At 31.9% G+C, this 16,347-nt stretch overlaps 1 protein-coding gene across 5 annotated transcripts in view; it reads left to right on the top strand.

Moving 5' to 3' along the window:
* Nucleotides 1-16,347, top strand: part of Wrn (WRN RecQ like helicase) — a 143,653-nt gene that overhangs the window by 79,933 nt on the left and 47,373 nt on the right. For all 5 annotated transcript variants that reach the window (XM_076853901.1, XM_076853900.1, XM_076853899.1 and 2 more), the window contains 5 exons: nt 625-799; nt 6,768-6,949; nt 8,803-8,904; nt 9,394-9,486; nt 13,595-13,736. In XM_076853901.1, coding sequence (XP_076710016.1) covers nt 625-799; nt 6,768-6,949; nt 8,803-8,904; nt 9,394-9,486; nt 13,595-13,736 — 694 coding nt within the window. The remainder of the gene's footprint in view (nt 1-624; nt 800-6,767; nt 6,950-8,802; nt 8,905-9,393; nt 9,487-13,594; nt 13,737-16,347) is intronic.

The following is a 16,347-nucleotide window of genomic DNA, read 5'->3' as shown; positions in this document are numbered from 1 at the left end:
TGAGGTATTAAATGTTTTATGGAAATCATTGTTTACACTCTTAATAAGTAAGCACAAATTTCTACAATAGACATTGAAACAGTTTTTTCTTAAACATTGATGGTCTCAAGATTGCTGGTAATTACTTCTTTGAATCATAAAAGCAATCTTGCAATATTCCAAAAAGGTCTTGTTTTTTTTTCAGTAAATAAGCTCAACTTTATGAACATAAAAGAATAAGAATTTTTATACATATTTCTATATAAATATTCACTTCTACCAAAAATAAGACTAATTGTTTCTCTGTTGTGTTACATCCCTAGAATATTTGCATCAATAGTTGATATATTTGTACCATGACTTCTGCTAGGACAAATTTACTTGTTCCATGTTTTAACTTTGATTTGAACCAAAACTAAGTCAAAAGTTTTTGGAGCTCACTGCAACTCATTTCACATGTGATTCTCCATAATGTTTTAGATTTTCATGCAGTTAAATATTTCTTTGTTTTTTAATATGCTTTTAGTCTTTTGTTTAATAGAAAGGAAATGTTAAATGAGAAAAAACCCAAACTGGTCTGAAATATTCTTCCCCTGCCCCCTTCTTTCTCTCACTATGTTCTTTTTTTTCCTTTTTTCCTTCTAGTTCTGATTGGGAATTTGAAGGTCCAACTATCATCTATTGTCCTTCTAGAAAAATGACAGAACAAGTTACTGCTGAACTTAAGAAACTGAAGTTAGCCTGTGGAACATACCATGCAGGCATGAGTTTTAACATAAGGAAAGATGTTCATCATAGGTTCATGAGAGATGAAATTCAGGTATGAGAATCAATTGTCATTACTCTCTGTGCTCCTTAGAGAAAATAGATATTTCTCAAATTATATCATATCTTTATTAAATACTTTTTGGTATTAAATATAATATAGCTCCTCTGGTTAAGGAAATCAGTCTATATGTAATGTGAAAGGTAAGTGTATGAAAAAACTGTTGCAGATTATTAAGTATAAAAAGCCGTCTGAGATAGGTTTTGTAATGTGAGTTGACTATCCAGGAAGGTGCAATTTGAATAGAGTTTGAAAATGTGAATAGAAGTTTGTAAGCTGGTAGGTGATGAGAGCAGAAGAATTGGTTATAGAATTCCAGGAAGAAGGACTAACGTGTGATGTGAGAGTGCATGCAGGGCTCAGCAAATTATGAGTGATTTGGAATGACTGGAGGGAAACAGCAAGGGATAGGAATGGCAAAAAGCATGGAAAAAGAGGCAGTGAGGAACTGTTAAAGACTCCTAAGAAAAAGATTAAATGGATTTGTTGGTCAGGTTGATGGATGGCTTTAAAACTTGTAGGAAAGAGATATACTGGGCTTGGTGCTAGATTCCTGTAATTTTTCCTGATTACTTTAACCTTAGAATTTTTCGTTTAAATGAGCTTTTATCTAATAGGTAAGATAGATTAAATAATAATTCTAGTTGGAGTTGGCATGAGGGAGAAGGGAGACCTGAACCTCCCAGGCTGTAAGACAGCCTCTGTAGGTGTTTTGTAATCCTTAGCATGCCACAGAAAAGAATTTGAAAATTAACATGATGAACTCTTCTGTGTTTTTGAGCAGAATGATATTATCATAAAAATAGACTGGTAGCATTTAATAGGATTAATTTTAAGGGCAGAACTGAAGAAGGGAAGGGTAATGATGAAGTTATTATGAGATTGTGCCACTGAGACTCCTGTCATGATTGGCTTGGTTCAGTAAGCAACCTAGAGTATTCTCTGGGAGAATTTAAATTCAAGTCACATGAGTTGGTTTCAAGCAACAACTTAATGATGTCAGCATCATATTCACATGATCACTGTAAGCCAATATAATAGTTCTTCCTCTCAAGAAATGAACTTGCATCAGCCCTGGAGTTTTCTATCAAGCCCTCCCTATGAGAGGTAGTTGTTATCTACCTCAAACTAGAATTGTTCAAACATCTTATCACTTAAGTATAGTTCATATGTACTGTCTACAAAGTTCACTATGTGTAGGTTTGCTGTAATGCATATCTGCCCCAAAGTATCTATTCTCTTCTTTCCCCTTCTGTCCACAGATAGAAACAGCTGTCATAACTGGACAGAGATTTTATGCAAATTTGTGTTTTTTATTATCTCAGTGGCTTGAAAATTGTCTGATAAAATTTACTAGCTGCCTACTAAATCTTAGCAATCAGTCTTCAAGCCTTTAACTGACCAATGGTTTATTCTTTGTTCAGGTGTTCATTTAATTTAATAATTATTCATTTAGACTAAAATATCTCCCCAAAATATGAGAGAGTACAAACTTTATCCATGTTATTTTGTGATGGTTGATTTCATTGGATGCATCTGATTTTCCTACCAATACACAGCTCCTTTAAATATTAATATTTTGAAATATGGCTTAAAAATCTTCATAGTAATCTTTTAGCTTACACCTAATCTCTAGAAGGGTGTATGTATATATGTGATACTATATTTTCCCTTTCTATGGTGGGATGTCACAAATATTTATACATATTATGAAGATTAATAAGTTAGTATTGATTATTTTACTCTAGTCTAACATCAAGTTTTGTTTTATCTAACAGCTGGTCCAGATAGTCCTTTGTCATTAATTGTTTAGAAGTTCCACATTTGTATTGAAAGTTCTCAAATCACTTTTTCAAGTGATGAAAATATATTTTATCTTCTAAATGGAAGAGGCTAGTGCTTTTGTAGTTGATTACTTGTCATTGATATTTTTTTAGTGCTTAATGAATGAATAAATATCCTGAATTCTAAATATTCACTTTTCCTGTAATTCTTTTTACAGTTGACTTATACCTTAGTGCAGGGCTAAAGTCTAGCTGATATCTTCAACTCTTAATAGCTTAGATTGAGTGATGCTTAGAATCTTAATATTTTAGAAAAATAGACTTTTATTTGTGATTATTATAGCCATACCTAACTATATTTCTATAATTTTAGAAAAATAGACTTTTATTTGTGATTATTATAATCATATCTAACTATATTTGCATGTAGATTTGCCTTTTAATCTAGCCATTCATTCTTATATTTAATCCTGACTTTTTGTTTTATATCCATTTGTATTTTCACTTGTCCTTTGATGATACCTTAAATTCTCTTTCTTTCTGGAATGAGGCTGCAAATCACTTATTTGATAAAATATATTTATTTATACTTGAAAGTTTATAGGGATATTTTAAAAATAATTCCTATGGAATTGGTTGATCTCTTTTAAAAATAATATGATTAAAAGTAGAATCATTATTGTGTTGCTTATTAACCCTTAAATATAGAAAAATTGCCTAGTCTTTGTCCAAAGCCTTAACTTATTATTGATTATTATTATTATTGCTGTATTTATTTTTCTTTCACCCTTCTCATCATCCTTTAACTAGTTCAGTAGTTTTCTTCTTTCCTTTTATCGTTTTTATTCTTCTGTCCTATCTTTGCTTACCTATTTTCTTTAAAATGGACTTTAATTTTTATCAGTTATATGTACAACTCCATAAGTAGCCCCTCATGCCTCTTCACTTCTTTTTCCTACTCTCAACTCTTTTAGCTGAGCCTTTAGGTATTTAAAACTATTTTTTTTTTTTGCCACGATTTGCTTCTCTTGCTACTACTTAATTTTTTTTATATGTTTTAGGCATTATCTATTGATTCCCCACTGTGAAGGATAAAAGTTTAGATCTTTTTCACATCCTTTAGTGTCCTTTTCCTCTCCCTCTCCATTTTATGCATTTCTAAACCCATTTCCTCAATTTACTTATTTCTTTCTTTTTCTTTCAGTTTTAAGTTTTTTAAAAAAATTATATATGACAGTGGAATGCATTACAATTCATATTACACATATAGGGGACAATTTCTCATAACTCTGATTATATACAAAGTATATTCACACCAATTCCTGTCTTCATACATGTACTTTGGATAATGATGTCCATCACATTTCACCATCATTTCTAACCCCATGCCCCCTCCCTTCCCCTCCCATCCCTCTACCCTATCTAGAGTTTATCTGTTCCTCCCTACCTATGGTGTAGGGGCTTCCTTATATAAGAAAAAATATTCAGCATTTGATTTTTTGGGATTGGCTAACTTCACTTAGCATTATCTTCTCCAGCTCCATCCATTTATTTGCAGATACCATGATTTTATTCTTTTACTGCTGAGTATAATATTCCATTGTGTATATATGCCACATTTTTTAAATCCATTCATCTACTGAAGAGCATCTAGGTTGGTTCCACAGTTTAGCTATCATGAATTGTGCTACTATAAACATTGATGTGGCTGTGTCCCTGTAGCATGCTGTTTTTAAATCCTTTGGGTATAGACCGAGGAGTGGAATAGCTGGGTCAAATGGTGGTTCTATTTGCAGTTTTCCAAGGAATCTCCATACTGCTTTCCGTATTGGCTGCACCAATTTACAGTCCCACCAATAATGTATGAATGTACCTTTTCCCCCACATCCTCACCAATTTTCTTACAATTTTTTTTTTTTTTAAAGATGAGGTCTCCTTTCTTCTCAGCAAAAGAAACATTCAATAAAGTGAACAGAGAGCCTACATTTTGGCAGCAAATTTTTATCACACACATGTCAGAGCACTAATCTCCAGGATATATAAAGAACTCAAAAAACTTAACACCAAAAAAAAAAAAAAAAACAACCCAATCAATAATTGGGCTAAGGAGCTGAACAATCACTTCTCAGAAGATATGAATTTGATCAACAAATATATGAAAAAATGTTCAACATCTCTAGTAATTAGAGAAATGCAAATCAAAACTACTCTAAGATTTCATCTCATGCCAGTCAGAATTTCAGTTATCAAGAATACAAACAACAGTAAGTGTTGACGAGGATGATGGATGCAGGTAGATGGATGGAGTTGAAGAATATTACGCTAAGAGAAGTAAGCCAGTCCCAAAAAACCAAAGACCAAATGTTCCTCTGATAGGTGGATGCTGATCCATAATGGGGAGCCAGGAGGCATGGGGAAAATGGAGGGAACTTTGATTGGGCAAAGGAGAGGGAGGGTAGGGAGGGTGCATGGGAGCAGGAAAGACGGTGGAATGAGATGGACATCATTACACTAGGTACATGTATGACTGCACATATGGTGTGATGCTACATCGTGTACAACCATAGAAATGTAAAATTGTGCTGCAATTGTGTACAATGAATCAAAATGCATTCTGCTGTCTTATATACCTAATTTAAATACATAAATAATAATAAAAGAAGAGGTCTCCCTGTATTGCTCAGGCTGATCTTGAACTCCTGTGCTCGAGTAATCCTACTCAGCTTCCTGAGTAGCTGTGATTATAGGCATGGGCTACCCCATTTATTTCTATCACAATTTTATTTCATTGTACAAGATTTACACAATTACTCTGTAAAGTTTTCTTTTTTATTTTTTTTATCTTTTTTTTTTTTTAAAGAGAGAGAGAGGGAGAGAGAGAGAGAGAGAGAGAGAGAGAGAGAGAGAGAGAATTTTAATATTTATTTTTGAGTATTCGGCAGACACAACATCTCTGTATGTGGTGCTGAGGATCGAACCTGGGCCGCACGCATGGCAGGCAAGCGCGCTACCGCTTGAGCCACATCCCCAGCCCTATTTTTTTATCTTTAAGCAATGCAGTCATGTAGTTTATTACGGTCTGTCTCTCTCTCTCTCTCTCTCTCTCTCTCTCTCTCTCTCTCTTTTTTTTTTTTTTTTTGTAGTGGGGATTGACCCCAGAGGTGCTTAGTTACTGAGCCGAATCTCCAGCCCTTTTTGTATTTTTTATTTTGAATTATATTAAATTTTACTAAATTTTTTAGTAAGTTGGTTATACCTTGCTAAGTTGCTGAGGCTGCTTTTGAATTTGTGATCCTCTTGCCTCAGACTCCTGAACAGATAGGATTACAGGGGTGAGCCACCATGCCCAGCTCTTTTTGTATTCTTTTTTGTGTTGTTCTTACATGACAGTAGAATGCATGTATAAGTCATACATAATTGAAGTATAACTTCTCATTCTTGTAGTTGTACCTGATGTAGAATTATACTGGTTATGTAATCATATATTTACATAGGGTCATAATGTCCTATTCATTCACTCCCTTCTCTCTAATACAGAGTACCTCTATTCTTCCTTAGCCCCCCACCCCCTTATTGTGGATTAGCATCCACATATCAGAGAAAACATTTGGCCTTTGATTCTTTGGGATTGGCTTATTTCACTTATTATGATAGTCTCCAGCCCCATCCATTTACTGGTATTCTTATTGTTAATACTTGTTAAGATTTCTTAGCATATACATGCATATTAGGTATTCTGTCATTTCCTCTTAAGGATGTAGAGAAAATTAAGGATGAAGTGAAAATTATGTTTCACTTCACTGTCTTTAATGAGATGTTTCTGTCTTAGAATCATGTTAGGATAAGATACTTTGCTATGTAGTAAGATACTTGAATACTTCATAATATAAACATTTCATTTAATACAATAAATATTTTTAAGACCCTCTTTTGTGTCTCACACTCACAGATGTTCAGAGAACCCACTTATTTTATGCTTTTTATAGAGAATAAACAGAAATCCCATTTTATAGTTACCAATCTTTAATAAATAAATTGGGCAGATACTCTTTTATTCTATAGGTGATTTGTTGAAATTATATTAAATTTAGTTTTATGCCAGATACTTTAATGATTGAATTATTGTTAAAGTTTTAATTCTGTTAAATATGTTTGTCAATTTTGTTATTTGTTCTCAGTGTGTCATCGCTACTATAGCTTTTGGAATGGGCATTAATAAGGCTGACATTCGCAGAGTCATTCATTATGGTGCTCCTAAAGAAATGGAATCATATTATCAGGAAATTGGTAGAGCTGGCCGTGATGGACTTCAAAGTTCTTGTCATGTACTCTGGGCTCCAGCAGACTTTAACTTAAATAGGTAAAAACTATTGTTTTCAGCTTACATATTTCTTTCTTTCCAAGAAAATATTTGAAGCAGGGTCTAAAATTTCAAGTAATTTGCAGGTATATTTAAAGTAAAAAAATAAGATTAGGTAGAGAGAAGTGAGGGGAGGGGAGGGGAAGGGGAGAATGGAAGGACAGCAGAATAAAGTAGACATTATTGTTGTGGGTATATACATGACTGCATGACCAATGTAATTCTGCAATCTATACACTCAGAAAAATGAGAAATTATATCCCATCTGATTCAATTGTATGATATGTCAAGATCATTGTACTGTCATGGGTAACTAAGTAAAACAAATTTTAAAAAAAAGTAAAAAACAAACAAACTAAAAAACCCAAATCAACCAACAAATGAAAGCAAAAATCCAAAACAGACAGTATCTATGAAGAACATTGATGATAAATGTTACCACATAGAGGAGATGACCTAATTTTAGCCATTCCTGAGTGTGAGGAATTACCTAAATAAGTTTTATACTTAGGCATATGACATAGATCTTACAGAATACTTTCCTACTGTTGTACATCAAGTGAATAGTATTTTTTCCTCATCATGTCTTCTCATGTTGTAATATGTCTTCAGTCATAGTTACCTTAGAGTCTGTTTATTTATTCTTTCATATATGTATGGAGCATAATTCAGAAATCAGTTTCATTCTGTAGTTCCTTTTCTTTTCCCTCCTCCCTCCCCTTTATTTACATTCTTCTGTTTATTCTTGGAAAGGTATACAAAGCTATTTCGGAGATTTTTATCATTTGATATTGATATTTATAAAATTTATTTACAGAAGACTAGACATAAACAGGGTGAGCTTAGTTGCACTGACTTTTTAGAAGATAACGTGTTTTAATACTATTTAACAGTTTTTAAAAAATATATTCTTAGTTGTAGTTGGACACAGTATCTTCATTTATTTTTATGTGGTGCTGAGGATCGAACAGAATGAACAGAAATCCCATTTTATAGTTACCAAGTGCGAGGTGGGCGCTCTACCACTGAGCCACAGCTCCAGCCTGATTTAACAATTTTTAATAAATTCAATATTATAGAAGAAAATCAATTATACTTGTTTGAGGAAGAAATTTATTTCTTATACTTTATTGGTGTTCCTGCATACCCCAATATACAAAGTTAGTTTTGGAGGATCAAGAAATTCTCTGAAGAGTTAATAGGGATAAAGACTCCTGTTGGTAAGGAGTCTTTTGGTATTCTTTATATAAATGCTTTCAGTTTCTTAGAAAATAAATTAAAATAATGCATAGACTTACCTGGGAAAAGGTAAAAATTTGTGTATAATAAAAGATTTGCTGGAAATCAAAAAGTTTGTGACATATAAATCAAAATGAAGAACTAGCATGTATAGTGATTTTTCAAAGGCAGCTTAAGAATTGTTACTTGGACATAGGTAGAATTCTTTTTCTTTTTTTGATACCAGGGATTGAACTCAGGCCACTAAACCACACCCCCAGCCCTATTTTGAATTTTATTTAGAGAAAGGTTTCACTGAGTTGCTTAGTGCCTTGCTCTTGCTGAGGCTAGCTTTGAACTCTGAATCCTCCTGCCTCAGCCTCCCCAGCCTCTGGGATTATAGGTATGCGCCACCACGCCCGGCACTGGTAGAATTCTTTTGAAAGCAATTTTTATAAAAATTACAAAAGTGCTTCCCTCCTTTGGGGGCATTGATTGTGAAGAAATATAAGAGAACTTTCTAGGGTGATTAGAAATATTCTTTATCCTAATATGAGTGTGAATTTTGTAGGTTATAAAAATAAGCAGTAATAAATAATAGTTTCACATATCCCTGTGAAATTTTGAATTGACAGGAACTGCCTTACTGAGATACGTAATGAAAAGTTTCGATTATACAAATTAAAGATGATGGCAAAAATGGAAAAATATCTTCATTCCAGGAGATGTAGGCGACAGTATGTATTATTTATTTTATTTTATTTTTTTTGTACTGGTGATTGAACCCAGGGATACTCTACCACTGAGCTGTATCCCCAGTCCTTTTTATTTTTTGTTTTGAGATAGGATCTTGCTGTGTTGCCAGTCTGACTTAGAACTTGTGCTCTTCCTGCCTCAGCCTATTGAGTAGCTGGGATTATGGGCATGTACCACCAAGCTCAGTTGTATTACTTATTTTATATCAATTAGTATCCTGGGTTTATGAAAACTCAGGCTATTTCTCTTTTAAGAAAAACGTTTGCTAAATTATTAGGATTATTTTGAAAGAATATTTTGTTGATGTTATGGTATGCCCAGTTTTAAAGGCAGCTTTCTTTGTGCCTGAGTAAACTAAACTCAAATAATGAGGTTCCAAGCAAATAATTAATGGTGATTTTATCTATTTTTAGCAATGAAGTTAATGTGTGTGTATTTATTTATTTAATTTAAAAATTTCTCTTGGATAGAATCATCTTGTCTCATTTTGAGGACAAACAACTAAGAAAGGCCTCCATGGGTATTATGGGAACTGAAAAATGCTGTGATAATTGCAGAATCAGGTACAGATTTCTTCTTGATGAACATTCTAAGATTTCTCTCTCTTTTTTTAGGTAATATTTAATTGAATTTTTGTTGAATGTATATTTTAGTTTTTTTAAACTAAATGAATTTATTTAAAAATTAAAAAGCAAACAATTTAAGAGTATTTTACTTTATGTAATAGATAAAACAATAGAAGGGTAGACCTAAACCTAAACATAATCAATTGTTAAATGTAAATTGTCTAAAAATATCATTTAAAGGTGTAAATTCTCAGGATTGATTTAAAAATGTGGCCCTATCTTATATGCTGTAAGAAATCCACTGCAAGTATATTTATATAGGTAGGTTAACAAAAGAATGAAACATGGTGTACCATGAAAACACAGGTCAAAAGAAAGCTGAAGTTGCTGTTTTAATGTTGGGCAGTGGACACTTTGGAACAAAAAAATACTAGCGTGAATAAAAGAGGACATTGCATGATGTAAAAGGATCAGCTCACTCATTTATTAGTCCTGATTCTCCAGAGAAACAGGGTGAATGATTTTATATTAAAGGGGGAAGGATGAAAGGAATTATGTGGAGTTGGTTATAAGGAATTGGCTTACACAGTTGTGGGGGATGGCATTGGCAAGTTAAGCAGTCTGGAAACATGGGCAAGAGTTGATGTTGCTGTCTTGAAGTGGAATTCTTTTTTCAGCTACATTTTTTGCTCTTAACATTTTCAACTGATTCGACGAGACTTACCCACATTATTGATGGTAACTTCCTTTAATTAAAGCCAGCTGATTATGAATGTTAATCACAGCTATAAAATATTTTCGCAGCAACATCTAGATTAGTATCTGACCAAACAACTGAGTACCTCAGACTAGCCAAGTTACACATAAAATCAACTATCCCAACCAAGAAGACATCCTAAATGTTTATATACTCAAAGAAAGAACCTAAAAGAACTGAAAAGAGAATAGAGAATCCACAATTATAGTTGGTGACTTTAACATCTTCTCTCAGTAATCAATAGAAGTAGTAGAATAAAAAAATCACTAAGGGGATAAGAATAAAAAGAACTGTCAACAACCTGGATCTAATTAGTTTTTAAAAGAACGCTTCATCCAACAGCAACAGAGTACACATTCTTTTTAAGGGAAGATGGAATGTTACAAACATGAACCATACTCTGGGTCATAAAACAAAATTTTAACAAATTTGGAAGTAATCTATTTGGATAAAGTATGTGTTTTGACTATACTGGAATTAAACTAGAAAGTTGTAACAGAATGATATGAGGAAAGTCTCTAAACCCTTGGAAATTAAATAGCACACTTCTAAACTATCTATTAATCAGAGAGAAAGTCTCAAGTGAAATAAGAAAATATTTTTAACTGAATGGAATAAAAATACAAAAATGTTTAGTATACAGCTATACTAGGAAGGAAATTTATAGCATTAAATATTTATCTTATAAAAGGAGAGAGGTTTCGGACCAATTAAGCTTCCAACATAAGAAACAAGCAAATCAAAGCAAAATAAAGCAAATGGAAGTGGAAGGAAGGAAATAATACAGATAAGAGCCTAAATTAGTGAAATAGAAAACAGAAAAAAAAAAGTAGTAAAAAACAGTGAATGCAAAAGGTCATTATTTGTTAAGGTCAACAAAATTGATAAAAACTTCTAGCAAGAAGAAAGAGAAATAGATTTATTAATAGCAGGCATGGGAGAGGGAATTTTGCTACAAATCTAGTAGACATTAATAAGTATAAGAATAAAACACTATGAACAACTTATATATAAATTCACTAATGTAGATGAAATTACTTAATTTAATTACTTAATAATCTCAAACTAACCATACTCAGCCACAATGAAATAGGTGAACTTGAATGGTCCCCCAAGCATTAGAGGAAGTGAATTCCTTATTAACAGCCTCCGAAAATAAAATTTCTAGCCCTGAAGACTTCAGTGACAAAGTCTAGCCAACATTTGAAGAAGAAATAACACCAGTTCTACAATATGGTTCCATTTATATGATATTCTCTGAAACTTGTATTTAAACTGTGGGGACGAAGAGAAGATCAGCAGTTGCCAGAGGTTAGAGGGAATGAGAAGGTATACAAAACGGTAGCACAAACGAGTATTTTGAGTGACAGATTTGTTTTGTGTCCTGAGTGTGGTGAGGATTAGGTGAATCTATATGTGTGGATCTATGATGTGTTAAAATTTGTAGAACTTTACACAAATATGACTAATATAACTCTTTATTGATTGAAAAATTAAAACAAATGATACACCTGCTTGGGTTAGCTATATACTTTTGTGTGGTAGATACATTATTATAAAACACAAGGTATGCTATTAGGATTGGAGATGTTCTCTGCATAATGATAAATAGTTCCTTCACCAAGAGAACATTGTTTTCTGCCTCAAAAAACAAACAAGGTAAAACAAAACAGAAAACTCATTCCCATAAAGCACAGATTGAGGGAACTCAAAGAAATAAACAAATATGCCCTCAAAGTGGAAAAGTTTGATATAATTTTTTAGTTATTGGTAGGTTAAATAATTTAAAAAAATTAGCAAGTTATAGGAAATTTGGTCACTATAGTACACATTTGATTTATTAGGCACCTAGTAATAGAAAATTTATCAAGCAGCTAGAGAAGTGGATTGTAAATTACTGTATTTACTTCATGATCCCCCTAACAAATGATCAATATTTGTATCCCACACTGGGCTAATAGTCAGAATACAGGTAACTTGGACTGAAATAATTAACCTTTCAGCTCACCTAGAATCTGTTTGCAGCATATTAGTTGGGAAAAACTGAATGAGAGTCTATACTTCTCATGTATACATGGAGTATTTATAAATATTGACTACAAGAGCAGGGATTGGCAATATGATCTTTGGGCCACATCCACTTCACTTGCTGCCTGTTTTTCTGTAAATAAAATTTTGGTGGAACTTTGCTATGCCCTTGTGTTTATGATGACTGCTTGAGTTAAGTAGTTATCTACAAAACCCATTGTGGTCCACAAGGCCTGATTATTTGTTATCTGGCCTTTTATGGAAAATGTTTTCTGACCCCTTTACTAAATTATAGTTTATCTCAGCATTTTTCAATGAATTGGTATCTAATTCACCACATATTCGGATAATATATTAAAATCTGATAGTAAACTAAAAGATAAATAAAAAATTCTTAGGAATTCCGGAAATCTAAAATAATACTTTTAAATAACTTAAAGAAAAATCAAACTGTAAATTAAAATATTTTTAGAATTTAGTGATAATTATATTAAAAACCAATAAATGCAATACAGGTAGTTCTTTATGGGAATTTGATAGCTTTAGTTACTCTTATTAGTAGAGTAAATTAACCAGGTAATTATCCTACTAAAGATGTTAGAATAGGAGAATAAACCTAAACATAGTTTTTCCCCTCCCTCCAAACATTATTTTATCTGGAATATTGAATGCATTCTTATTGCTATGAAAGTTCAGTTGAATTAGGTGGTTGATTTTTCCCTAAGGATTTTTTTTGTTGCTGTTCTTGACCTAAAATAAATCAAATTTGTATTAATAAAAATTTCATATCAACTTGAAGAATGATTTATGAATTTACCTTATATACACTTAAATGAAGAGTTTATATCTTTCTGTCATAATTTATAGTTTAAACTATAAGTTAGAGTTTAAACTAACAGTTTATTGGATAGGAGATTTTCTTTTTAAGTTAAAATTTTCTTTTGTAATAATCCCATTTTTTTCCAACAAAACCTAACACAAAAGTCCAATGTTCATATATAATCCATCAAGTGGAACTGTTGTACTTTCTTGAACTTCTTAGTCTTCTTCCATCTAAGGTCTGGGCCACTTGCCATGAAACTTGACTTCTTAGGACACTAGAGGGGAACCATTAGCATAACATTCTGGAATGCTATATTATAGTTTATTTGTCATGTTTGAGATACTTCACATGCTCTTGGCTATATAAATTTTGTATCTTCTACAGCAGTTGACACATTTGAGGTATTTTTTACTTGGCTAATTTGCACATTAAATCTTTTTTATTGCTTAAGGTATGTACTTTGTTATGCTGTCTTAATAATTAATATTTTTATTCAGATTGAATCATTGTGATTCTAATAATGACTCAGATGATACATCACAGGACTTTGGTCCACAAGCATTCCAGTTGTTATCTGCTGTGGGCATCTTAGAGGAAAAGTTTGGAATTGGGGTTCCAATTTTATTTCTCCGAGGATCTGTAAGTATATGTGAATGACCTTCTTAGTTCTTTTTTCGCTCCTGTTGTAGTTTCTTTAAAGATTTATTGTGTTGTGATTATAGCTTTGACTTTAGGTGAATTATTAGAAATGAAGAAAATCAGCATTAATTTACATTTAAACCCTGCAATTCACTACTTCTGACAGAACATATATGTGTCACATCTATTGTTGTTTTGATGTTCCAAGCTTATGTTCAACTTTGCTTCTCAGTCTGAAGTATTATATTAGTTTATTACATTGTTGGGGTAAATCCCTAGACTGATCTTTCTTAGGATAATTAAGGCATGTTAACTTTCATTATCAAGGGGCTGGTGGAAAAAAGTTGGATTTTTTTGGTACCCAGGAAAGAATTTTAAATTGAGCAAAACTGTAGTTTTGAGGATAATTTTGTAAATGTCTTAGTTCATAACAATATTTGGCAACATATTTTTTTCCTCTTCTGTTTCCTACCAGAAGTATAAAATACCAAGAAAAAAATTTGACTTTACTTTTGTTTTGTAAAATAAAATATGATTTTATTCCTGATAAAACAAAATTAAGTGTTCTATGTTGATACTAGTTGACTAAACTAAGAGTGGAAAATAGGATACTTTACAGTTACGTACATTTATTTTAAATATTCTTTAAAATTCTTATTTTGTATGTAAAATTTATAAAACCATTTTAGATAAGCATTTATTTGTTAAATAGTCAAATGCTCATGTGAATATTTTTTAGTTTTTATTTTGTTTAGAAAGGAGCCTGTTAACTTAGTTAAGAAATATTTTTAATAGTAGAAAACATATTAACTTTTTATTTACTGATATTTTAATATTCTGAATGGTGTTTACATTTTTATTTTTAAATCACAAGTTTGGTCAGAAATTTAATAGTGGAAGTGTCACCTAAGGAACTTTGTTTTAATTCCTATGAGTGATACTATATTTTTTATTTAAAAAACAAACAAACAAATTGCATGGGACAGCTTAAATATAATTGAGATCTATAATTTTTTTTAATTTTTATCACCTTTAACACCTTTGTACCCCAGTTGAATGTATAACTTATAAACATTATCCTTGTTTTAATTTGGTATAATCCAGTAGTATCCAGTATCAACAAATAAGTTTAAGTGGGCTCCTAAACTAACTTGAACTGGTCACAAGAGGGATCAGATTTCACCTATTATTTGAAAACCAACTCAGACCTTTTATACTGACAGTGTCTTTTGGGAGTCCTCAAATTAAGAAGTTTATCCTTTGTGAAATTTTATACTACCCTTGCTAGATAAAAGTGTAAAACTTTTTAAAAAGTACCACTTAATGAAAATTTAGAGACACTAACTGCAGTGAAAATAAGGTAAGTTCCCTATCCAGCCCCCCCCCCCCCATTTCAGTGATCTTGCTATCTACTGGGATATTATTTTAAAAATTATAATTGTAATACCTTTGGGAATTGTTCTCCTTAACCAATTTAGGATACATTAATATCTTTGTAGATAATTTTGATCTGTAAAATGATGTGTCTTAAACAGAGAAACTTTTGGAGTTTTTAAAAGAAATAATGTTATGTGTGCAAATATTATAACAAATGCAATTTCAGCAATACATGATGCTGTTCATCTACACAAGATTTTCCTAAATAGCATAAACATTTATGCAGCTTATTCACAAGTTTGTAAGTGGAGTTTAAAATTTTGTTTTAAGATCATGTTTTATTAGAAATTAAATCATGATAGTATTGCCTAAGGAACTTTGTTTTAAATTGTTCACCATCCAAAAAATTTTATACCCCCTGTGTGAATATGGACAAGATATACAGTGGCCTTAATTTTATAGATTAGAAAATGGAAACACAGTCATTAATCTGTATAGGAAAGATTAAGTGAAACATCTTTTCTGATCATATTATTAACATGCTAAACCTTATCATTGCCCCAGCATTGTATAGTGCTTTTCATAAAAGATGATTTTACCTAGACAGCCATTGGAACTATTGGTAAGTTTTAATCAAACTCTAATTTTCAAAGTACCTAACAGGAAAGGACTGCCCATTGATTTTCTAGACAACCAATTTCATCTGATTAAAATGTATTCCTAGAGATAATTATGGTTACTTTATCCTTTGATTTTATTTTACATGGAATTAACAGCTCAAAATGATTTTCTGAAGCCCTAAAGTGGTAATCATGAACCTCTTTTGCTTGTAGGAACTGAGAAAGGGTCGGTGTATTTGTGTGTGTGTGTCTGTATGTGTGAGAGAGATTTAATAGAAGCTCTGGACATGTTTTGTACTCTTAAGAACTTAGAATTCAACGCTTTTTGAGTTGAAGTTTATAGCTATTTTTCCACTAGTTATTAAACATCTATTTTTGTGTAAGACACTATATTGTATTTTGTAGGGGATCCAAAGTTGAATTAGATGAGGCTTATCATCTAGTGTAGAAAATATTACTTGGAAAGATGTAAGTATGATATAGTATAGAAAGAGGTAAAGGATATATGAACCGATAGGAACTATTATTGAAGTCCTAGGGAGAGTATTCTTAGGGGAATTAGAAGTGTTTGTGAAGATTTAATTGGAGCTTTCTGTTTTATGGGGGATACAGTA

Source organism: Callospermophilus lateralis, chromosome 4 (genome assembly GCF_048772815.1).
Source record: "Callospermophilus lateralis isolate mCalLat2 chromosome 4, mCalLat2.hap1, whole genome shotgun sequence".
Lineage (NCBI taxonomy): Eukaryota > Metazoa > Chordata > Mammalia > Rodentia > Sciuridae > Callospermophilus > Callospermophilus lateralis.
The sequence above is the reverse complement of the archived record's forward strand: the minus strand, read 5'-3'. Positions and strand labels throughout refer to the sequence as shown.